This window comes from Silene latifolia, chromosome 3 (assembly GCF_048544455.1).
Source record: "Silene latifolia isolate original U9 population chromosome 3, ASM4854445v1, whole genome shotgun sequence".
Taxonomy (NCBI): Eukaryota; Viridiplantae; Streptophyta; class Magnoliopsida; order Caryophyllales; family Caryophyllaceae; genus Silene; species Silene latifolia.
The window spans coordinates 148,190,287-148,214,450 of record NC_133528.1 but is presented as its reverse complement, the minus strand read 5'-3'; the positions used below and the strand labels follow the sequence as shown (position 1 = coordinate 148,214,450).

Genomic DNA, 24,164 nt, shown 5'->3' with positions numbered 1-24,164 from the left:
CGGGGACACAACGACCGATACGCTAGAAGAAATGCTGTCGAGCCGTAACCCCGATTACCTCGGCTAAAGCCGAGAGCGACGGGGACACAACGACCGATACGCTAGAAGAAACGCTGTCGAGCCGTAACCCCGATTACCTCGGCTAAAGCCGAGAGCGACGGGGACACAACGACCGATACGCTAGAAGAAACGCTGTCGAGCCGTAACCCCGATTACCTCGGCTAAAGCCGAGAGCGACGGGGACACAACGACCGATACGCTAGAAGAAACGCTGTCGAGCCGTAACCCCGATTACCTCGGCTAAAGCCGAGAGCGACGGGGACACAACGACCGATACGCTAGAAGAAACGCTGTCGAGCCGTAACCCCGATTACCTCGGCTAAAGCCGAGAGCGACGGGGACACAACGACCGATACGTTAGAAGAAACGTATACTCAGTGCAGTTGAGACGCAAATCTAGCGATCAATATGCCTACAGTTACGAACGCTATCGAGTCGTAACCCCGATTACCTCGGCCAAAGCCGAGAGCGACGGGGACACATCGGTCGATACGCTAAAGACGTTAAACACAGTTGAGATATGCATTCAAACTGCCTCGGTCATACCGAAGGTAAAAACGAAGGCACTCAATTAATAACGCAAGAAGACAAGTGAAGGATTGTGATCAAAGCCCCGGCCAAGCTAAAGGCCAATAAGACAAATTTCGTTAAAAATAATTGAAAGGAGAATACAGACGACGGCCGTCCCCATAGGGATAAGCCTAAACACAACCTACCAAGAGTTTTTACAACAAAACAAGGAAAAGAAAAGCAAAAGATTACAAGCATATCATTTGAAGCGCCAAAAGATGGCAGGGAGGAAAGGCTCAATAGTTGGCCCCCGAACAGCTAAAGCTATCCGAGATGCCGGGTGAGTCTGGTGATGACCGCCCGTCTCCCTATGCCTGTTGCTGCCCTCCATCAGTAGCAGCAGCATCTTCGGTGGCCGGCTCAGGAGAAGGCTCGACATTTTCAAGTGCCTTTAGCCTCTCAGCCTCCTTCACCTTTGCATCATAGGCCGCCTTGGCCTCATCTATCTGAGCCGCCTTCGCCGCCTCCGCCTTCTCCGCAGCCCGCTTCCGCAAAGATCGCCCATCTCATCCGGAAAGGTGGTCAAATTTATCCCACGGGAAGGAGCCGTCGGGGAGGAGCTTCTTAATTGCCTCCCTGGTCGCCTCCTCGGCCTGGTCCCGGAATTGGGCGCACATTTTAGGGAGGAGATCATTTTGAAGCATTTCAATATCCTTCTCTTTTTGAGCAAGGATAGCCTGTGTGTCCCTGAGCGCCTCCGCCTGGTTTTGGAACAGATCATTCCACTCTTCCCTCTTGGCAACCACGGCGTCGTAAGCGCCCTTATACCTGTCCCGCTCCTCCATCATCTTGGCAGTGGCGGCATCAGCATCCTCAACTTTGGCCCTCTCGGCCACTAGCGCCTTCCCACTTCCTCCACACGCTTCTCGGCGAAGAAGATCCACTTAGCCTTCCCGGCTTCCCCCTTTGCAGCAGAGAGATCAAGCTTAAGCTTTGCGATCAGTGGCCCAGCTTGGGCCATGGCCTTCTCCTGCTCCATGACGTGGGAGCCGGCTAGTTGGGTCCACTTCGCCAGCCTCTTATATATTTTCACACCCTCTGCCACAAGCTCGGTGGGAGGAATCTTCTGAGCTGAGGAGTCAACGGTGACATTTCTATCACCCGCCTTCTCAATAGCCTTCTCAGGCTGCTTCCCTAATTGTCGTTCAGTGAGAACGGCGACTGCCGACGGTGGATCTACAAAAAATTTACACAGAGCATCCATGTCACCATGCATTGACACGTCAGAAAGTCTCATCAGGAATGTCCAACGAACCAGCTAAATCCGAACCACAAGTTAGATCCGTACCAGTCTGGACCCTCTTAGTTGGAGGGCCGGCTGAGGCAGGCTTCTCCCCGGCAACGGTGGAAGCAGACGGTGACTCTTTTCTCTTCTTCGGAGGAGAAGGGCCCTTAGCAACGGTCACCACCCCCTCAGTAATGTCGATGACCTCCACATGATCCTTCTGGACCACTGGGGTCGAAGAGGGAGTAGGCACTGACGCCGCCGCCAACTTGGACGCTGCCTTCTTTGATCTCTTCGGCACGCCTCCGAAAACCCGTGCTTGGGCCGCCTCCGGATCCAACGCCCTCAGCTGCTTGTCCATGAGTTCGTTGGGAGCCAGTCTACGATCACGAAAGTCAGCCGTAGGATGCCGCTGAACGACCTTCTTGTCCTTGTCAAGCCCTAACCTCTTCAAGGTCCTCTCAGACAGATCCTGGCCAAACCGATCTGCAAGAAATCAAACAAGAGTTACATAAAAGAAGTAAAACAAAGCTCTAAAACAGGAACATAACAGGCAAAGATGGGCCTCACACCGACCCCACTCACCCTGGTTGAGGGCCGGTATGAGGCCGACGCGGCAAAGCAGCTCATCCTGAAGAATAATCTGAGTCGGGGGCAGCCATCCCTTCTCAGCATCAAACAGCCGCATCGCCCGCTTCTCATCCGCAGTAAGAGGGACCATCGAAGCGTCCATCTTAACCTTACCCCGGGAGATACATTTCTCATATTCTTCCCGGTTCTCACACCGTAAGTAAACAGGGCTCTGGAAAGACCGAGGCAATGGGTAGTCCTCCGGTACTTGGACGTACACCCATCGCCGTTGCCAGTCTTTGCAAGAAGTAAGCTTGGACACGGAGACGTAGCCTGGCTCCGTCTGCACGCTGTACCACCCCACTTTACCGGAGATTGACGGCCGAAGACTATGAAGTCGGCGGAATAAGTTAACTGTAGGGGTCTCCCCCTTAAAGAGACAGAGCCACACAAAGCCGACTATCGTCCTCATGGCCAACGGATGCAGTTGGGTCACGACAACGTTCATAGCTTTGATGATGGCCACGACGTGTTCATTCAAAGGAAACCGGAGCCCATACTCCAGGTGCCTGATATATACGCCGATATGACCCGGGGGAGGGCAACAGACCGCCTGACCCTCGTCAGGGATAACAATTTTGTACCCCTCACCGAAGGAGAAATGACCTCCGAAAAGAGTCCCACCAGAGCAATTGGCGAATTTATTGGTCCAGACACGGTCAAGACCAGTCGTGCAGGCCTCGCCATGCTCCAAGATATGCGGCCTCTCACCGTCAGAAGGGGTCCTCTCATCATCATCAGCATGCATCATCATCCTCATCCTCCCATTCCTCCAAAATTGGTGGATCAACTACGGGAGAAGGAGACCTAGGGCCCCCAAACCTTATCGGGATGGCATCCAGTATCCCCTCCTCATCAAGACGCGACGGGGAACCCCCCGGCGCAGAAGTACTAGTCCCGGCGTCAGCAGAAGACATAATAGCAATGATTACGTAACAAAATAAGAAGTGAGAAAATTTGTTTGTTTACCTTAAAGAAAAACACTCGCCGGATCAAAGACTCTGAAGATTAGAAGAAAAGGAAGCCCTTGAAAGTTTAGAAAGATGAAGATTTTGGAGAAAAATTTGAGAAAATGAAATTGGTGGCCAAAATCACGGAAAAACTGCCCTATTTATAGGGAAAAGCCCATGAAGAAGGACCAATCAGGGCACAGCCCATGAAGCGTCGACCAATCAAGAAATGACACGTGTCGGACATGCAACCACGGAAGGTCAATCGTTGCAACAGTTGAACGTCAATCAATGCAACAGTGACCAAGCGTCTTCAACACGCCCCTTCATATCTCCTTGCCTATTCATCTTCCTCAACAAATTCCTAAGTATCTGCTCTCCGCCGGCCACATGATCAACCAAGCTAGGAAGCACCGGCCGAGGGGCAATCAAAAACAACCGGCACTCTCAACCCTGGTCTCGGCCAGCGTCACTTTCTTTTCCACATCGGATGCCCTTTACACATCCATGTGGAGGGGTGATATGGTACGGCCTAAGCAGAACCAGGCCGAGGTAGAAGAAGTCGATACAGAAAAATTTCTGGAAATTACTTGCGCAGAATATACGCTCAACATACATCGGAGCCCATACCACGGCATAGACTACGCTGGGGGCAAATTGATGGGGCATATTCTGCACCGCTGACCAAGTCAACATATTGAGCAAGGTCAAAGATATCCACAAAGAAAGTCAACGATTTAGATAGCGGTCTAGCCGATGCAACCCATCGGCCTGTCACTGGTCTCGGCTGCAACTAGCCAGCCGGGGCACATATCCGCGTACTCATATCCAAGGACCCTCGGCCGGCCTGCCATAGGTCCATCGGCCGAGGGTAGAACGGTCTTTCCACCTGCTAGCCACTTGGCCACTTGGCCACTACGTGACAAAAGGTGAAAGTCTATAAATACTCCTCAACCCTCATTGAGGAAAGGATCCACAATTTAACCTAATAACCACTATTCATCTGGTAATATCTTCCTTATCTCTCTACAATATATACATTTAGCCAAGTAACAACAACTTACCTCTCTAAGTTTACTGACTTGAGCGTCGGAGTGAGTACGCTCGGCCAAAGCCGAGCCCTCAGTTTGTTCATCGTTTCAGGAGACCGCAAGGAGGATTCAAGCAAGGACATCATTCTACAAGCCACAGGTGGTAACAATACCTGCTCTGGAATTATACCCGGAACAGCATATAATAGCACCAATTTTATTTTTGATCAAATACTTTATAATAAATATTTTATAACAAAAATTCCGTCTCTTTAATTATTATATATTCAAGATTGATAAAATTAGTTATATAGATGTATTGAGCCATACTGCTATTAACAACTTTAAAACATTTATATGTTCATTCAAAATGAATGATTTCCATTTTCCACTAATTACTCGTAGTTGATAAGTTCAGTCCACTTTTATCCTGTATATGCTTTCAGAAATGATTACACCCGTGTAATTTGGAAAAAAAAGTACTTGAAAAATGATTTTCAAAAAAATTTCTATAAAATTTATATTTGTTACAGTTGTTCATAAGTTCACTATAAAATCAACTAAAATATTTTTAAAGAAGATAGGGAATACATTATATTTTATTTTAAATTCATTTTTTATTATAGGAAGCTTTAAATTTGTTGCCATATTTGTGTTTTGAACTTAGTTGTTTCATTAATTGACATGTCATCTTGAGATCAAATTTTGTGATGCCATGTCAGCGGCTTTGGCTTTTGCATTAGATAAATATATGATGATGATTTTTTTTTTTGTGAGGCAAATTTTAATCAAATGCAAATAAATTGGGACATGAGGCGTCGGTGAACTTTTCGTTAAGAAAAGTTGTTTATAGTTGAGTAAATAAGGAAATACTATCAATTTATCATAGATAGATCAGTTCCTATTGTTTAAACATATAAATTAAAAGTGAGAAGTTTTAAAATTTTAGCATTTTGGTTATTTGAGAAACTTTACATAGAGTTTAGGGGTATATGATTTTGAAAAATTGAGCATGCATTGTAGAATTAGAATTCGAAAAAATATAGAGGCATGTTGATGAATTTTTTTCTCATTTATTAGCAAGTACATGCTGAGTTTACTTTTGTTTAATTTAGTTCACTTCAATTCTAGCCATTTTAAATTTTAGTTTAGTTTAATTCAGCTCAGTTCAAAATAACTCAGTTTAATTCAATTCGGTTTAAACAATAAAAACATTCCAAAAGAACATTGTTTAAACTCAAATTGGTGTAAATTAGAGCTGAACAAAAAATGTACTATATTGTTTTATTTTATGAATAAGATACAATTATGGTTTAGACTATAAGAAATTCGTATATACGATACAGTTTTTTCGTATATAGGAGATGAATATGTTAAAACCATATCGTATCCATGTCAGGAAAATTCAAAACCGGGTATATGATTTCTGATACACCATACAAAACACAAAACAAATCTTACAAAAACTAAATAATTTAAGCATAATCACTTTAATTTCACCAGGTCTCTCTTTTATCTTTTGCAAGACTCATTCTACCCACCTGGAAACATTGAATCACCTGGTTAAAGACTCTGATTTCGCTTCAGGAATCTGGTTTGGCTCTCTACTGGGTATTCGAATTCATAGCGAGTTAGCGACTCCAATATTCTTATTCACAAATGGATTATAAATTGGATGTCATACTTAAAACCTCAAAAATCCAGATTTCCTGATTAGTTGCTTTATTAATGTCCTACCGGAAATCTGGTGCAAAAGAAATGAAATGGTTTTTAGGAACTTTGGGCTTAACACCATTTTCCTTCTCATTTTGTTGGTAATTCCCATTGTTATGAGCGAATCAGTCTCAAATGTAATGCAAGCTGGAAGAAAAATTACAAAGCTGTTGCTGCCTAAGTTTTACTAGATCATCTTGGTAAAACTCGATTGTTGGGAAGGCGGTGTTCTGGACTGTCGACTTATGAACAATTGTCGAGTATTTAACTCAATAGAGTTACTGAAACATACTAAAGCGGTTACCTGTAACCAAACCTGCCATTAGATGTTATTTTAGATCTTCATTCTCCTAAACAAACGAATTGTGCCTTTGTTGATGCTCTTGGGAGCCTTATCAGCTGTCGTAATACCCTAAGCTCGGAAACAGCATCGAGTTTTTCACACTTGAAAAACAAGTTCTCAAGCACCACCGAAATAGCAAGCACATACTCGATCAATTTCAGCTCCGCATTAGTTCCTGTAATACCTGTAATTTTCACCTTATGTAGCCTGCCCAACTTATAGTCGTCTATGTGATACTCATACTTGTCCTGAACACCATCAGTGGTTGAGATAATCTGCAAAGAGACATAGGTCTTCCTCTTGAGAATTTTGATTGTGACGAAATGGAACGTAACTGGAGGCTAAATGGCGCATACGGTCAACAAGGTGAATTAAAAGTTTGTTAACAGAGATACTCACAGAAATTTCAAGATCCTTGATGAAGGGGCAGCTTTGAACCATACCGAGAGTGAAGCAAAATACATCAGTATCAGTTAAAATCAGATCCGTCAGACATAGTTTATCCAGGTGGTTAAATGCCACCGGAAGTGATTTGTTTATCCCACCTGCAGCCAAGAACTTGCATAACAACAAGTAAAAAGATCAGCTGATGGACATAAAAACATTCAGGGAAGAAAAACATGCCTCCCTCCTTCCGGAACTATTGTTTACCGATTCTATTTTGGGTGTAAGTTTCACCATTCTGTTTTTGTGATTTTTTTTATGTGTAAAGTGATCTCCTTTTTGTGTTCACTTCTATGTTACTCTGACACTTCACTTAGCTGCCGTGTCGCGTGTCCGACACCTGCCTGTCCAATACCGACACGACACTTCGATGCTTCATTTTAGACCAGACAATTGAATATTTCGCACAAAATAGCCGTATCCGACACTCGACACGTGTCAGACACGACACCTGTGTCGGAGGGTCAGGGTAACACAGGTTCACTTGCTCAAAGATTGCAGTCTAACCCATTAGTCTTCCAAAAACAAATAAAAAATGCGGCCAGTTGTCCTTTCCTTGGTCTTTATATGCCAAAAACAAAGGTAAATATGCCGTTCGTCCCAATCATTTGTTTATCTTTGATTAAAATAATCTTAAAAAAGAAATAAAATAAAAAGTCAACAAATTATTGGGACGGAAGCAATAAATAACTTAGATGGAGGGAGTACATCAAAATCCTGCAACATTAGCTAAGTAGCCATAAGCCCATAACTATTACCTTAGACAAGTTACCTTCAATTGCAAGGCATTGCAGTTCATAGGAGCTAGCAAGACTGTTGATGGTGGCTACTGCTGTTTCAGTGTCACTCATCTCTGCTTTAGTTGAACCTAGTGACACATCAATAAGACGAGGGACCTTCTTGAGACGAAGAGAGTCAAATGTTCCTCTGATAATCAACTTTTCAAGCCTTGGAGCATCAACATCAAGAGTATCCATGCCAAGACAATTCTCAAGCCTCAGAAAAACCAGGCAGGGACACTTTGCAATGAAACTCCAAAGCATGTCGATGCCATTGTTAAATTTCATGAAGAGAAGCTCAAGGCGCTTTAGACGAGGAAAGCCCTTAAAGTCAAACGGAGGAGCATTAAGAACAAAGCACTGAAGTTTAAGCTTCATCAACTCCGTGCAGTGGAAAATGTAAGAAGGCATGATCACAAGATTAGACCATTCTCCAGCCCAATTAATAAGAGTGATCTTTTTCGGACAAGTTCTTGAGAGTAAAGACAGCCATCGGCTAAGATGCACATTTTTATCGACTAATAGATCTGCATTGTCTGGCCTGAGCTCAAGAAGAATACTTTGAATACTTCCATTGTGATGGCAGAGCACATTAGTGATAATGCTACTTCCTTTGTGCCAGTCAATACTATCATCTAACTTGCAAAACCCATCCCAGAATGCTCCATCAAATGCGAGATAATGACAAGATAGCCAAGTATGCCTCCATGTTCTTGAGAGTATACTAGCCTTTGCCGCTATGGCAATCGGCAAGTATTTGAGGATCTTATCAGTGACAATCGCAGGCATGCTGCTGATCAAATCATCATCATTTGTTTCAACAGACTCGGAAAAAGCCATTTGACCTAAAAACTCGAAACGGGTCAATTTATCGAGAAGTTTAACCTTCAACAAAAATTAAAATCAAACAGACCTTTCTCCAAACAAGAACTAAAACCAAACACATCAAAATCACTTAGAAATCGTCTCCGACCAAAAATACCCCTTGATCAACTTAATTATAATTTCGGAAATTAGATTTGAGAACTACAGATGGAATTAGATCTGAAGAGCTACAGATCCAAATTCCTTTTCTGAAAATTAAATTCCAAATCCAATGTTTTGGGGATACGGAATTTAAAAAATTATGAACTTGCATCAACAAAGCCACTGTAGCACAATACAAGAATATGCCAGCAATTAAACAACTACAATAGGATTGTCAACTCTATACCATGGTTATTAGATTCACCCCTGTAACAACTCTCAGATTTAAAATTATCAGATTCACCCCTGTAACTTGTGTACATTAATTTAGTCAACTTTACATAAAGCTATTAATCAAAAGCGACAATCAAAGAACTCTCAAATTTAAAATTATCAGATTTCATAACTCCTAACATATTCCAACGGTCAACCAAACGAGCAATCATGCAAAGTCAACATTCAAAACAGCTAAATGATCATCAAAGCTCGGAAAACTTGCCAAAAAAAAAAAACATTATAATGCCGATAACAAGTTATGCAAGGTCAACATTCGAAACAACAGATATGTAGTTTAATTGAAGAAAACACTCACTTGATTTGAATCAATGAATTGTGAAGACTGAACTCTGAAGAGTATGAATTGTTTGAGAAATCCTTGCAAGTTGATCGTTGTATAAGCTAGAAAGATAGGAATTTAAAAGAGAGAATAGGACATGACAGGGTCAACCGTCTGTCTTTTTGACGCAAATTTGACAACAGTAACTATTCGTCGATCATATATCGGAGACAAAATTGTATAATAACAAAGGAGATAATTTTTTCTATTATGCTAATGAGTTAGAGATGTCCTTTGACTTTTCGTATAACTAAAATATACGAGTAGTATTTTAGACGAAGTTATACAGAGTAAAACTTAGAGCAACTCAATATTATCATTAGAAAATAATACTTATATTTTGACAGAGATTGATATTCAAATGTGACTCAAAATTCGAAAAACATTAAATAACTCTTGCATATGAAATGAGCTAACAGGTTATAAATAAATTGTGTCAGCAGCGACAGCGAGTCGGACACTTATAACTCAGATGTAGTTACATAGGCCCTTAATTTCAAATTAAGCCGTAGAAACAAGAAACATGTCCTATTGCATGACCAATGAAATATGTCATGAGATTGCATAAGAAGCATGCAGTTGTTAGAGCCTATGTTAATTGGATTTGTATACCGTATACGGGTATCAGACACAGGTATGTCTCCAGCTGTGAAACATGTCGTGAGTTGAATTTGGAATGTTGAGACACAATGTTTCATATCATCATAAATCATATTAATATGCTTCAAATAAGAGCCTCTTACTCTACCTTACCCCCCTTTAACCCCGCTACAGACATTCATAGAGCAGTGCATCAAACTGCAGGTCAACCAACGACATACATGTTGTGAATTTTGTGAGTTTTATGTGAAAAACAAATATGAGGAAGGAAGAAATTACTTGCTTTAATTCTAATGAAATTACAAAGCTTAAATAGCAACAAACTAGAGCAACAAACATCATGTTGCACGTCTAAGAAAATGTCAACTAAGACCATTTACTAAGTCCACTAACAAGTGGTAAACCAACTAAGACCATTTACTAAGTCCACTAACAAGTGGTAAACCAACTAAGACCACTAACTTAATCCTAAAACTTAGGATAATATTTGAATTAATATTTCCAATACCTCCCCTTAATTCAAATACTGCAAACTCCAATTTTCTCCATGAAATTCTGATGCTTGGCTTGGGAAAAACTTTTGGTAAACAGATCTGCATTCTGTTCATTGGTGCCACAGAACTTTAACTCAACTTTTACTTCACTGACTAAGCCTCTGATAAAATGATGCTGAACCTCAATGTGTTTGGTCCTAGCATGATATGCAGGATTCTTAGTCATAGCAATAGCAGACTTGTTATCACACCATATCACAAAGTAGCCTTACTTTGTTCATTCCCCAAATCGACAAGAACTTTCTCGGCCAGTTGCTTGCCTCCCATTTTTTTTCTTTGCCACATACTCGCCTCACTAGATGACATTGCTACTTTGTGTCCTCGCTTCTTTGAACTCCATGTAATAGCACTGCACCCTAACATGAACACGGACCACTCGATGTACTCTTTTTCATCATCAAGACTTCCCCCTTGATCCTATCTCTCGTGAATCCAACGAGATCCGAAATCTTCGAGGTTTCATACCTAATTCCCTTCTCTCTTTTTCTGCAATGTACCTTAAAATCCTCTTTGCGGCTCCTAGATCTTTGCTTTGTTGGACCGTGAAAACCTAGAAACCACACTAACACCGTATGGGGGCCTGGTGTGAGTGAGGTAGTTCGGACCACCCACAATGCTCCCGAATCAAGTTTCTCATCCGCACTACCAAAGCACTTCCCTCTGCGACTTCTCATTTGCATTCATTGGTGTGATTGCAATTTGAATCCTCCATTCTCAATTTCTTGATAAATCTTTTGCATACTTCCTCCGAGACACAGAGATACCTTTTTCATCCGATTCACCTCTAATCCAAGAAAATATTGCGACTTTCCTAGATCTCATCTCAAACTCTTTCATCATAGCCTTTACAATTCATTCAAAGATTTCTTGAGATGAACTGATATAAATTATGTCATCTACATACACACATACCACCAAAAACCCAGCATTAGATGTTCTTTTGGTATACAAAGTTGGCTCATTTTCACTCCTGTCAAAGCCACTCTTTGCAAAGAATGCATCTAATCTGCTGTACCAGGCTCTAGGAGCTATTGGAAATATTAATTCAAATATTATCCTAAGTTTTAGGATTAAGTTAGTGGTCTTAGTTGGTTTACCACTTGTTAGTGGACTTAGTAAATGGTCTTAGTTGGTTTACCACTTGTTAGTGGACTTAGTAAATGGTCTTAGTTGGTTTACCACTTGTTAGTGGACTTAGTAAATGGTCTTAGTTGGTTTACCACTTGTTAGTGGACTTAGTAAATGGTCTTAGTTGGCATTTTCTTAGACGTGCAACATGATGTTTGTTGCTCTAGTTTGTTGCTATTTAAGCTTTGTAATTTCATTAGAATTAAAGCAAGTAATTTCTTCCTTCCTCATATTTGTTTTTCACATAGCAGCATCTAGGAGGGAAGAAGTGTGGGAGGGAAGAAGTTATAGCGACTCCAACGCAATGAAATGTTCCAACACTCCTAAAACACTCATCGGCCTTCTACACCCGCTAATCCCAAGGTGTGGGAGGGAAGAAGTTCTCTTCAACACCTTCTCAAATTCCGGTAACCTCTTCAATTCATCATTGTCTTGTATCACAATGTGGGTAAGACATCTAGCAGGTAGAGTAGTGAGATAACCCACACTATCTACTTCCACATTTAATTTGAGATCTAAGTTTGCAGGTCCTTCACCTGGTAATATCCGCAATGACTTGTTGCTTCCGCTCACACTAAGAAATTCTAGGATCGAACAAGGAGGAAGAGATGTCAATTTGGGACATAATTCGATGATTAATGTCAAGAGACGAGGAAATGGTGGTTGCCAACACGGCATGCTGCTGCTGCTATCACCTTCACCAACCCCTTCCCACCATCCTTTCAACCTTCCCACCATCCTATTGAACTCGCACCGCCCACTATAAAGTAGGTTAATTCTCGCAGATTAGTCAGCTGGTCTATGCCCAAAGGCATGCAAGTCAAATCAAAACACCAAGTTATATCTAAAAGCCTAAGATTTACCAATTTGTAAAAATCTTTTGGCCACTCTTTTAACCTAAAACAGTTTTTCAAAATCAAACTCTGTAAATTATATAACTTTGCAATTGAATTTGGGAGTTTCTTGAGGTTCTCATTATCGGAGAGATCTAGATATCTTAAGTGTAACAATTCACCAATTGACTCCGGCAAATTTTTGGCATTTGGCACATATAAGCGTAACGATCTAAGGCAATGCCAATTGGTAACTAGAGTTTTCACCACGTCGGAGTGGATCTTTGTATTCATATAGCATGTACGAATATTTCCTTCAGAGAACGAGCTTTTTGTCCATTCTTCCCCAAAAAAACACCGTTTTAGTAAGATTAAAAAGCAATCCTCATTATCACAAATGTATCCTTGCGCCATCCAAAGACTAATCAACTCTCGTTTGTTCATATCAAAATCCTTAGGGAATAAAGCACAATACCTAAAACAATTTTTGACAGAAGGTTCGAGGTTGTTGTAACTGAGCTTTAAGATCGACATAATTGGGTTATTGGTAGTTTCAATGTGAGGTAGTCGGTTCTTTTCGAATGATTCCCATCTATGTGTTTGACCATATAAAAGAGTACCTAGAACTTTTATAGCAAGAGGAACATTAGAGCATTTTTTAACAATTTTTTTGCCAATCGTAGTCAATTTAGGGTCATTTGATTCATCTGATTCTGGTTCAAATGCTGTCAGCAGAAACAAACGCTACGAATTCTCATCAGACAAACCTTTCAACATATACTTTTTAGAGTGAGCAACTCTTCCTAACACCACTTCAGTTGTCTTCACTGAACGGGTAGTAATGACAACTCTACTTCCCCTACCACCGATTGACAAGTATTTACTCAGCTTACTCCACTCATTGGGATCTTCAGTCCATACATCGTCTAATGTAAGCAAGTATACCTTATTTTTCAATTCTTCTTGAAGTTTTTCTTGTATGGATTGCATAGTGGAGACATTACTAGGCTTTTCATTTGTTGATGATTCTATTATGTTAGCTAAAATTGCTTTCTCATCCAATCCTTTTCCATCTTGGTCGGAGACACATGTCCACAACTTCTTCTCAAACCTACCTTCGACAAAATCGTGATTATACACAAGTCGAGCAAGAGCGGTTTTGCCCAACCCTCCTATTCCCACAACAACAATAAATCCAACAATTTCCTCAACATTAGGGTCAAGCAACATGTCTACAACCGCTTTCACATCATCCTCCCTTCCAATTATATTCTCATGGGTTGCATTTAAAAAGGAACAAGTGTCCTCTTTCCTTTTTAAAGTAGCTTGAGGGTCAACCTTAAAGTCATATCTAGCATGATCCTTAGCTATAGCATCCAACTTTTGTCGGATGCTCTTAACCTCTTGAGAAGTTTTATAACTAAGAAGAATACGATTCTTAGAAGAAAAGAAACGACTCACCTTATCTAAGACCTTCTTGGAGAACTTTGCACCTGGAGCATTGAGTTCCTTCTGCTTAGCGATAGTGATGACCTCGTCAAAGAGATCATCTGCTTCGTAAAGAACTTCATTAAGCTCATCAACCCAACGTTGTTCTCCATGGGAGAGCTCGGGTTTAGTATCCGCATCGAGGAGCATGTCCTTGATGAAGGAGACGGATTTGTTAAGGTTTTCGAGATTGGATTCCCAGTCCCTCATGTCTTTGAGGACAGGAGACTGTAAAAGTTGAAACACTTTATCAGCAATGGTGATCAGTGTTCCCAAATCAGCCATAGCTTTGTGAAATAAGCAGCAGAATGGTAGAATGAGAATGATACAGTAGATTTGTGAATAAGATGTGGAAATTCAATTATTGTTCAGCCCCACTAGGCCACCACTCTAATTATCCCAAATTACAATCCGTCTCATTGTAGACCCAAAATTAATTCACTCACTCTTTTTACGGAAAATGCACGTGGTGCCCTTGAATTTTAATATTTTGTCCAAAATATCCAATTTTTTATCCAGAAAACTTTAAGAGGCTATACGAGCTCAGAAAGTGACGATTTTTTTTCAAATTGATTATCTTTTCGAGAACTACGACTTGAACAAAAATTGTCGAGTTTGGGATTTGTGAACAAGAGATATGGTCACTCAAAGTTTGTTCGGTAAAAAAACTTTGACGTACAAAAACTCCTAGCTAGGTGAATTAAAAGTTGTTAGCAGGAAGATACTCACTGAAATTTCAAGATACTCGATGAAGGGGCAGCTTTGAACCATGCCAACAGTGAAGCGAAATACATCAGTATCCGCTAAAATCACGCCCGTCAGACGTAGTATATTCAGGTGGTTAAATGCTACCGGAAGTGATTTGTTTATCCCACCTGCAGCCAAAAACTTGCACAACAAGCAGTAAAAAAAATCAGCCAATGTCTTTTCTGGCTTTTTGCCAAAAACAAAGGTAAACACTCCCTCCTTAACGATCATTTGATTACCGATCATCAAAGTAACCCTCATAAACAATAAAATGTAAACAAATGATTGGGACCGAGGGAAGAAATAACTTAGATGGGGAAGTATATCAAAATCCTGCAATATTAGCTGAGTAGCCATAAGCCCATAACTATTACCTTTGATAAGTTACCTTCAATTACAAGGCATTGCAGTTCACACGAGCTAGCAAGACTGTTGATGGAGGCTACTGCTGTTTCAGTGTCACTCATCTCCGATTTAGTCGAACGTAGTAACACCCCAGTAAGACGAGGGACATTCTTGAGCCGAAGAGAGCCAAATCTACCTATGATAACCAACTGTTTAAGGCTCGAAGCGTCAATATCAAGAATATCCATGCCAAGACAATGCTCAAGCCACAGAAAAGCGAGGCAAGGACACTTTGCAATCAAACTCCAAAGCATGTCAATGCCATTGTTAAATTTTATGGAGTACAGCTCGAGGAGCTTTAGGTGAGGAAAGCCCTTAAAGTCAAATGGAGGAGCATTTAGAACAAAGCACTGAAGTTTAAGCTTCACCAATTCGTTGCAGTGGAAAATGTAAGAAGGCATGATCACAAGATTAGACCATTTTCCAGTGCAATTAAACAGAACAATCTTTCTCGGACAGGTTCTTGAGAATAAAGAAAGCCGCTGGCTTAGACTCGCGTTCTTAGCGACTAGTAGATCTGCATTTTTTGGCATGAGCTCAAGATAAAAACTATCTACACGTCCATTGTGATGGAAGAGTACGTTGCTGATTATGTTACTTCCCTTGTGCCATTTAACACTATCATCAACCTTGGAAAACCCATCCCAAAAAGCTTTATCAAACGCAAGATATGGACAAGATAACCAATTACGCCTCCATGTTCTTGAGAGTATACTGGTCTTTGCCGCTATGGTAAGCGGCACTAGTTTTAGGATTTTATCAGTCACAATCACAGGCATGGTACTGATCAAATCGTTGTATGTTTCAACACTTTCAAGAGACTCAGACGAAGCCATTTGAGCTGAAAAATCAGAAGAAGTCAAGTCAACCTGAAAATGATCAACCAAAAGAACGACATTGACCAAACAGAAATATGCCTTGTATTTAGATGAGAGCAACGGACCAGCTAATGATTTAGAAGTGCTTGTATTTTACATTGCTTCTAGTCGGATTATCACTTCAATAACAGAATCCGTCTTAAGAGAGACTAATTGAATAAATAAAACTAAGAAACTCAAATTCAAAGTCCAAATCCATTGTTCAGAAAACCTTTCTTGACCCGGAATTTAAAGTTAAGGGCCAAATCCGGCCAATACTCAATTTCCAAGCAAATTAACCAACTATAAGGAACATTCAGAACTTTAAACAAAGCTACTAATATACTTGTACGATTACAGCCTCGTTCTTTTGGACAAGCTTCTATACATACAATTTTTTTACGGAACAAGAAGAACAACAACATCCCAATTTAGAGGCATGACTCCTAGAATTTAGTTTTGCAAAATTAAGACCCTCGTTCTTTTGGACGGCTTAACTTATAAAATCTGAATTAAATGGAATTTAACTTAATCTAAATCAACAACAACAACAACAACCACAACAACAACTCCTCTTTTGGACGGCTTAACTTATAAAATCTGAATTAAACGGAATTTAGCTTAATTTAAATCATGATTTGGGGTCGGCTGACATTTGAATCATCTATAAGAAGTGAGAAGTTACAACGGCCAGATCGGACTCGACCAGAACCGAGCTAAACTAAACAAAAATGAAGTAAAATGAACCGGACTGACTTAACGACTGACTTAACCTAAACTGAACTAAACTAAAACGAACTAAAAGGAACAAGAACATAATCAAATAAATTCAGAGAAACTTAATCATTATATAAATTACGTCTCGGATTAACCTACCATAAATCAAACAAACTTGCTGAAATGCAATCAGAATTAAGAAAAATTAAAAATAAAAAAATAAAAATAAATAATTGTTAGCAAAGTCTAAGTAAATTACCAATGTCGCCCTTTGTTCCTTTAAGAAACGGTCCTTCAGCAAGGGAGTGGAATGTGAATCGGTTCAGACGCACTGATAAAAGAGTAAATAATATGTTGAAGAGAGTGATTGTTGTCAAAAAAATGTGTTGAAGAGAGTGAAAATTCATTAATTACTGTGGCGGTTTTTCAAGAAAAGATTAAAGTGTGTGTTTAGAGTCACAGATTTGGAGAGAAAAGAAAGGGGGTAGAATAAGGGATTTAAAATCTTTGATTTGGATATATTTCCTCCGTACCAAACTAAATGTAACACTTACTATAAACGGACGTACCACACCAAAGGTAACATTTCTTATTTGGCCCACAATATTACCAAGTTATCCTTATACCCATTTGATATTTACACAAAATGTCATTACATACCCCACCTACCAACCCACAATTAAACACACAATTACATACTCCACCTATTTTTTCCCTCTTTACACTTATTTATTCCACTTTTTCTTAAATACTCCAATTTTCTCTACGTTACCTTTGGTTTGGTACGGAGGGAGTAGTAAATAAGGGTGTAGGACGAGAGGCAAATAAAAGCGGAGAAATTTGGTGGGATTAATATTCCCTCCTCTGCTGTCAAAAAAAAAAAAAATCCCTCCTTTGTAAATTAAAATTTTAATTTTTTCACAATAGGGAAAATTTGAAAGAAAATGGTATACAAACACTCAATTACCTACATTTCATTTGCCCTTCCCGCAAAACCTCCCTTTCTCTTCCCTCCTCCTCTCTCCCCTCCCTTTCATTCCACTTTCACTATCCGAACAGACCTTACAAGGATTTTCTCACTTGTAAGTTCTACCCACACTTTTACGTAATCTAAGATGTTCTCTTATTTTTTACGCAAAAATACTTTTTGTCCGTTAATAACTCTTGCTACGAGTTTAAAAAACTGTAAACTTTTTTAAAAAAAAAATTGATGTCTTTACAAAATCTTCAGTATGAAAAACAAAACGTAGTTGCTCATTCATAGGCGCACCTTACTCATTCACGGACTTCTTTGCCACTTTGTCCGTGACGCGATATTACTCCTACTCACGTGTCTACCACAAATCAACTTGCAGATATTCTTACGAAAGCATTGGGCGCCCCACAATTTCTTGGACTTCTCCGCAAGCTGGGCACTCTTGATCTTCATGTTCCAGCTTGAGGGGGGGAGGTATTAGGAAATATATCAATATAATTATTGTTAGCTATATTTACGGGATTATATGCGATATCATACGATATTATTGTTATCAAATATCGTATAATATCTCGATATTATAGCCGGATCCTTGCATTGTAATTGTTATATAAGGCGAATTGCCAAAGCTAATGATATCATTTGGATTCATGTTTTTGTATTTTAAATTTCGCATTTGAAATTATGATTTACAAATCAAATTAGAGTATCCAAACACTACCCTAATAAATTAGGATTTTGATAGGCTATCACACACCTATATAAAGATAATATTTATACCCTAACAAAATAAATAATGTAGTACGTAGGGGTCGAATCACAGAGAGACGAGAGTTGTTAATTAGTTGTTATGGGTTGAATTATATCGAGGTCGGTTGCGTTTGATTGATTGGTTTGGTTTGATGATTAGAAAAATAATAAACTAAATGATAAAAGGAGTCTAGGGAAGTCGGGTCACACATGCAAATTATGTAAATATTTAATTTAAACATAGGAGTTGATGAAACGTTAATTGTTTAGGCTTAGAGACACCCACCTTACGATATTAGTGTCAACCATAGACCAGGTACTAGAGAAACTCTCGTTCATGACTAGGTCGTCCTACTACACATGCTTAGTTTAATTCAATTCCATGCCTCTTGACTTTAGAACGAATAAACAAACTTAATCAATGAATAAGGCCTTTAAACAAAGATTAAACATTAAGGTGCAAACATGTGATAGAAACAATTTAGACAATATTATATCAACCTAATTTAACATTTTACAAATACTTTTTATGCATGGCTCCCTAAATTTCCTACACAAAAGAAACTACTCTAACATGGTGGAAATGTAAATTAAACTAATGATAAATGAAAGTATGAATAAGAAATTACATTGCAATTGTAAATGAAAATGGAAATGGAAGAACAATACTTGTAATATAAATAACTTGTAAATGTAAATTGTTTCATAACTTGTAATGTAAATAGAAATGTAAATAACATAAAGTAAATCTAAACTAAATTAAACTAAAAGCTAACCTAAACTAACTACTAAATTTAGAGAGAATTTCTATGTAAAAATGTGTAGAAAGATGGTGTGTTAAGGGTGTGTGAGATTAGCACCCCTTATATAGGAAATAAGAGAGTATACTTTGTAGAGAAATCCCAAAATGACATCCTAAGCACACTCTTAATTTTCTTTCAATTTTTGAGTAATTGCCAAAAGGAATCCCATGCAAATTCTTAATGTCTCTTTAATCACATGGTTAAATGTGATATTAGCATCCAAAACTTCTTAGCATCCAATATTTTCCACCATAATTTGGACTTTGAATTTGGGCTTGACTTGCATATTGACTTTGCTTGCATTTTCATTTTGATCCAACACTTTCTTCATGCAAAATCCATGCACTTCCAACACTTAGTCCAATCTTGCTCTCATACTTAGCCTTGCTTCTAGTGTTTGCACATTTTATAGTACTTTAGCTCATTTAGCTCATTTTCCTACAAAACACACAATTGCACTAGAAACACAATATTAGCTTAAAAACACTTTGGTAAGTGCTAAATGATATGTAAAATCAAACTAATATAAGAGGTTAAAATATATAAAATATGCACTTATCAGATTTATAAACTTTTGAGTTGATGAAAATTAGGAACACAGGAAGGCTGATGGGGTGGAAGGGGAAAGGGCAAAGTTCGGACGTCGAAAGGCGGCGTGTGGTGGCCGGCGTCGTCAGAAGGAGAGGGAAAGAGACAGAGAGACGACATGGATGCGTGTGTGTGGTTGTCGGTGTTTTGGTGTGTTGCGGTCGCGGCCTGTATGGCTTAGCTTGACATTGCTTGTGGGTGGTGGTGATTTTTGGAGTGAGTAATTGAAAGGCTAATTAGAATTGGAACAAAATGGAAAATCAGGTCACAAAAATGACAAGGGTATAATAGTAATTTATATCCATGATTGAGTAAAATTCGTCCATGAATAAACACTATTCAAACAAAATTCACGTGTTTAAACTTGAAGCCAGGACTTATGGACACTTATATAGTCAAATTATTCGTTAAAAAAACTTTGACCGTCTGTAACTTCTAGTTACGAGTTTAGAAAGCGGTGAATTTTTTTTCCAAATTCAAGGCCTAATTGGTTTGAAATGGAAAAAAAATACCTTTTTTTGAACTCGCGACCGAGAGTTATTGACAGTCAAACTTTTTTTTAACAAATGGGGATATATCTTAGTAAACATAAAAGTGGGGGTATAATTGTACAAGTGAGGAAATCCCAATTAAAAAAAAGCGGACATAGGGCCGCGCAAGCCGGGCCGTGTAAGGGCTGATCGGGTTGGTGGGGAGTGAGCCCAAGCACCCAACACGGGCTGGGGATGTGATGGCCCTGAACCAGCCCGAGTAGACGCCTAGACATGAGGGGTCGGTGGGCCAAGTAGGCGGGCGGGCTACACTATTCACAACCAAATCCCATCCCGATAAAGAACACAGGTTTTGTGGGCTGGAGTCTGAGGATGGGTTAGGCCCGTTAGGCAGGGCGGGACAGTCCAGTGTGGGTCGGGCAGGTCAGCACTATTGTCCAAGTTTACTCATCGCCGGCGTAGAACAAGCAACAAAGTTGTCAAGCGATAATACGGAGTACAAACAAAATAGCAAGGGAAAAGAAGCAAATTGGCCCAAACGTTTTATTGATCTTGTATTTTAGATTCAAAGAGAGTGATAATCAAATTTGATCATGAAGTTAAAACTGCTACTATCATTTACCTTGTACTAAAAATATTTCTACCAAGAACACAATAAATCACTTGTGAACTAAACGCCTTAAGCTTCCTGATTAATAAAGATGATCGGGTTTTACACCTCCACGAGCAGACTAAAGCAATTCCATGTTACCAAACACACCATTAGATGATTTGGATCTTCATTCTCCCAAACAAATAAACTGTGCCTTTGCTGATGCTCTCGGGAGCCTTATCAGCTGTCTTAATACCCTGAGCTCGGAAGCAGCATCGAGTTTTTCACACTTGAAAAACAAGTTCTCGAGCACCAGTGATATAGCAAGCACATACTCGATCAACTTCAGCTCTGCATTAGATCTTGTAATACCTGTAATTTTCACCTTATGTAGCTTGCCCAACTTATAGTCATTTATGGGATACTCATACTTGTCCTGAACAGCATCGGTGGTTGAGGTAATCTGCAAAGAGAACGTAGGTCTGCCTCTTGAGAATTTCGATTGTGCTGAATGTTTAAGTTCCGTGAATAGTCATGACGATGAACGAAGAAGTGCTATGGCGAACATGAACATAACTGGGTGTAAAACACGACTACTGTCAGCTAGGTGAATTAAAAGTTTGTTAAAAGGAAGATACTCACAGAAATTTCAAGATCCTTGATGAAGGGGCAGCTTTGAACCATGCCAACAGTGAAGCAAAATACATCAGTATCGGCTAAAGTCAAGTCCGTCAGACATAGTTTATCCAGGTGGTTAAATGCTAACGGAAGTGATTTGTTTATCCCACCTGTAGCCAAGAACTTGCATAACAACCAGTAAAAAGATCAGTTGTTGGACATAATAACTTTCAGGTGAAAAAGTTCCGTCAGGCTCGTGAGCCAGTTGTTTCTATCCAAGGTCTTTTATGCCAAAAACAAAAGTAAACACTCCCTCCGCACGGATCATTTGATTACCGAACATTTAAAGTAATCCTCATAAACAATAAAATGTAAACAAATGATTGGGACGGAGGGTAGAAATAACTCAGAAGGAGGCAGTATATCACAATCCTATCCTGCAATATAAGCTGAGTAGCTATAAGCCCGTAACTATTACCTTAGATAATTTACCTTGAATTGCAAGGCATTGCACTTCATACGAGATAGCAAGACTGTTGATGGTGGCTACTGTTGTTTTAGTGTCCCTCATCTCTGATTTAGTCGAACACAGTGACACATCAATAAGACGAGGGACCTTCTTGAGACGAAGAGAGTCAAATGTACCTCTGATAATCAACTTTTCAAGGCTCGAAGCATGATCAATATCAAGAATATCCATGCCAAGACAATCCTCAAGCCTCAGAAAAACAAGGCAGGGACACTTTGCAATCAAACTCCAAAGTATGCCAATGCCATTGTTAAATTTCATGAAGAGCAGCTCAAGGCGCTTTAGACAAGAAAAGCCTTTAAAGTCATATGGAGGAGCATTTAGAACAAAGCACTTAAGTTTAAGCTTCACCAACTCGGTACAGTGGAAAATATAAGAAGGCATGATCACAAGACTCGACCATTCTCCAGCCCAATTAATCAGAGCAATCTTTCTCGGACAGGTTCTTGAGAATAAGGAAAGCCACTGGCTTAGACTCACGTTTTTATCGACTAGTAGATCTGCATTTTGTGGCCTGAGCTCAAGATAAAAACTATCTACGCGTCCATTGTGATGGAAGAGTACACTGCTGATTATCTTACTTCCTTTGTGCCATTTACCACTATCACCTAACTTGGAAAACCCATCCCAGAAAGCTCCATCAAACACGAGATATGGACAAGATAACCAATTACGCCTCCATGTTCTTGAGAGTATACTCGTCTTTGCCGTGATGGTAAGCGGCACTAGTTTTAGGATTTTATCAGTCACAATAACAGGCATGGTACTGATCAAATCGTTGTTTGTTTCAACACTTTCAAGAGGCTCAGACGAAGCTATTTGAGCTGAAAAATCGGAAGAACTCAAGTCAACCTTAGAGAAGTTAAACCTGAAAATGATTAACCAAAAGAACGACATTACATAGACAAGGTTTTAACCAAACAGAAATATGCCTGAGGTTTAGCAAGTCTCCCTTGTGACGGGTATATCCGTCACAAGTTAATGAGAATTTGTGTTCATTTAGATGAGAGCAACGGACAAGCTAATGATTTAGCAAGTCCTTGTATTTTACATTGCTTCTAAGTAGGATTATCACTTCAATAACAGAATCCGTCTTAAGAGAGACTAATTGAATAAATAAAAATTAAGAACTCAAAATCGAAGTCCAAATCCACTGTTCAGAAAACTTATCTTGACCCGGAATTTGAAGTCTCAATTTCCAAGCAAATTAACCAACTATAAGGAATATTGAAAACTCTAAACAAAACTACTAATATACTTGTACGATTAAGGCCTCTTTCTTTTGGACAAGAGACGATACATACCATTCTTTTTACGAAACAACAACAACATCCCAATTTAGAGGCATGACTCGTCCCTCTAGTAGAATTTAGTATTGCAAAATTAAGTCCTCGTTCTTTTGGACGGCTTAACTTATAAAATCTGAATTAAATGGATTTTAATTTAATTTAATCAACTTAACCTAACAAAACAACAACCACAACAACAACAACAACAACAACAAAGCCTTAATCCGAGAATGATTTGGGGTCGGTTGACATGAATCTATCCTTTAGAAGCGTCCAAGAGCTATCGCACACCTCAAAAATGTGAAAATAAAAATGGAGTAAAAAACAAAAATAAATGGAATCATACGAAGTTACAACGGCCTGATGTAACTTGACCAGAACCGAACTAAACTTAACAGAAATGAAGTAAAATGAACCGGACTGATAAGACTTAACCTAAGCTGAACTAAATTGAACCGAACTAAAGCGAACTAAAAGGAACAAGAACATAATCACATAAATTCAGAGAAACTTAATCATTATATAAATTACGTCTCGGATTAACCCTACCATAAATCAAACAAACTTGCTGAAATGCAATCAGAATTAAGAAAAATTAAAAAAAAAAAAAAAAAAAAAGAATAAATAATTGTTAGCAAAGTCTTAGTAAATTACCAATGTCGCCCTTTGTTCCTGTACAAAACAGTCGTTCAGCAAGGGAGTGGAAGGTGAATCGGTTCGGACGCATTGATAAAACAGTAAATAATACGGTATGTTGAAGAGAGTGAAAATTGATTAATTACTATGACGGTTTTTCAAGAAAAAATTAGGGTAATTAATACCCCTCAACTTTCAAGTATTCTAAGAGCAAGTCCAATGGTTTGGTTTGAGGA

General features: G+C 39.4%; 2 protein-coding genes across 10 annotated transcripts in view; both read right to left on the bottom strand.

The window, feature by feature from the left end:
* Positions 1-6,496, bottom strand: part of LOC141648389 (F-box/FBD/LRR-repeat protein At1g13570-like) — a 16,617-nt gene extending 10,121 nt beyond the window's left edge. Inside the window, exon 1 of the mRNA XM_074457011.1 lies at positions 6,484-6,496. The gene's annotated coding sequence lies outside the window, so the exon portion shown is untranslated. The remainder of the gene's footprint in view (positions 1-6,483) is intronic.
* Positions 6,145-24,164, bottom strand: LOC141648386 (F-box/FBD/LRR-repeat protein At1g13570-like). 9 transcript variants are annotated; one of them, XM_074457002.1, is made up of 5 exons: positions 23,947-24,164; positions 15,052-15,923; positions 14,660-14,818; positions 13,904-14,158; positions 8,437-8,590 (listed from the first exon to the last, which is right to left on the bottom strand). In XM_074457002.1, exons 1-5 carry the CDS (start codon positions 24,017-24,019, stop codon positions 8,543-8,545), a joined length of 1,407 nt encoding a protein of 468 aa, XP_074313103.1. In that variant the 5' UTR covers positions 24,020-24,164; the 3' UTR covers positions 8,437-8,542. The 9 variants fall into 9 exon arrangements, with proteins under 9 accessions (XP_074313102.1, XP_074313107.1, XP_074313108.1 ...); XM_074457000.1 differs by lacking the exon at positions 23,947-24,164 and adding an exon at positions 16,916-17,125; XM_074457004.1 differs by lacking the exon at positions 23,947-24,164 and adding an exon at positions 16,916-17,004 and having other exon boundaries at positions 15,052-15,951.

Coding starts and splice junctions, on each gene's coding strand:
- LOC141648386 (XM_074457000.1), bottom strand. CDS start 17,063: ATGAATTTTCACTCTCTTCAACACATTTTTTTGACAACAATCACTCTC. Junction 14,159..14,659: donor TCGAGTATCTTGAAATTTCA/GTGAGTATCTTC, acceptor CAACTTTTACAG/TCTCCTGTCCTCAAAGACAT. Junction 8,591..13,903: donor CCAAGAAGGTCTTAGATAAG/GTGAGTCGTTTC, acceptor TCGAGTTTTTAG/GTCAAATGGCTTTTTCCGAG.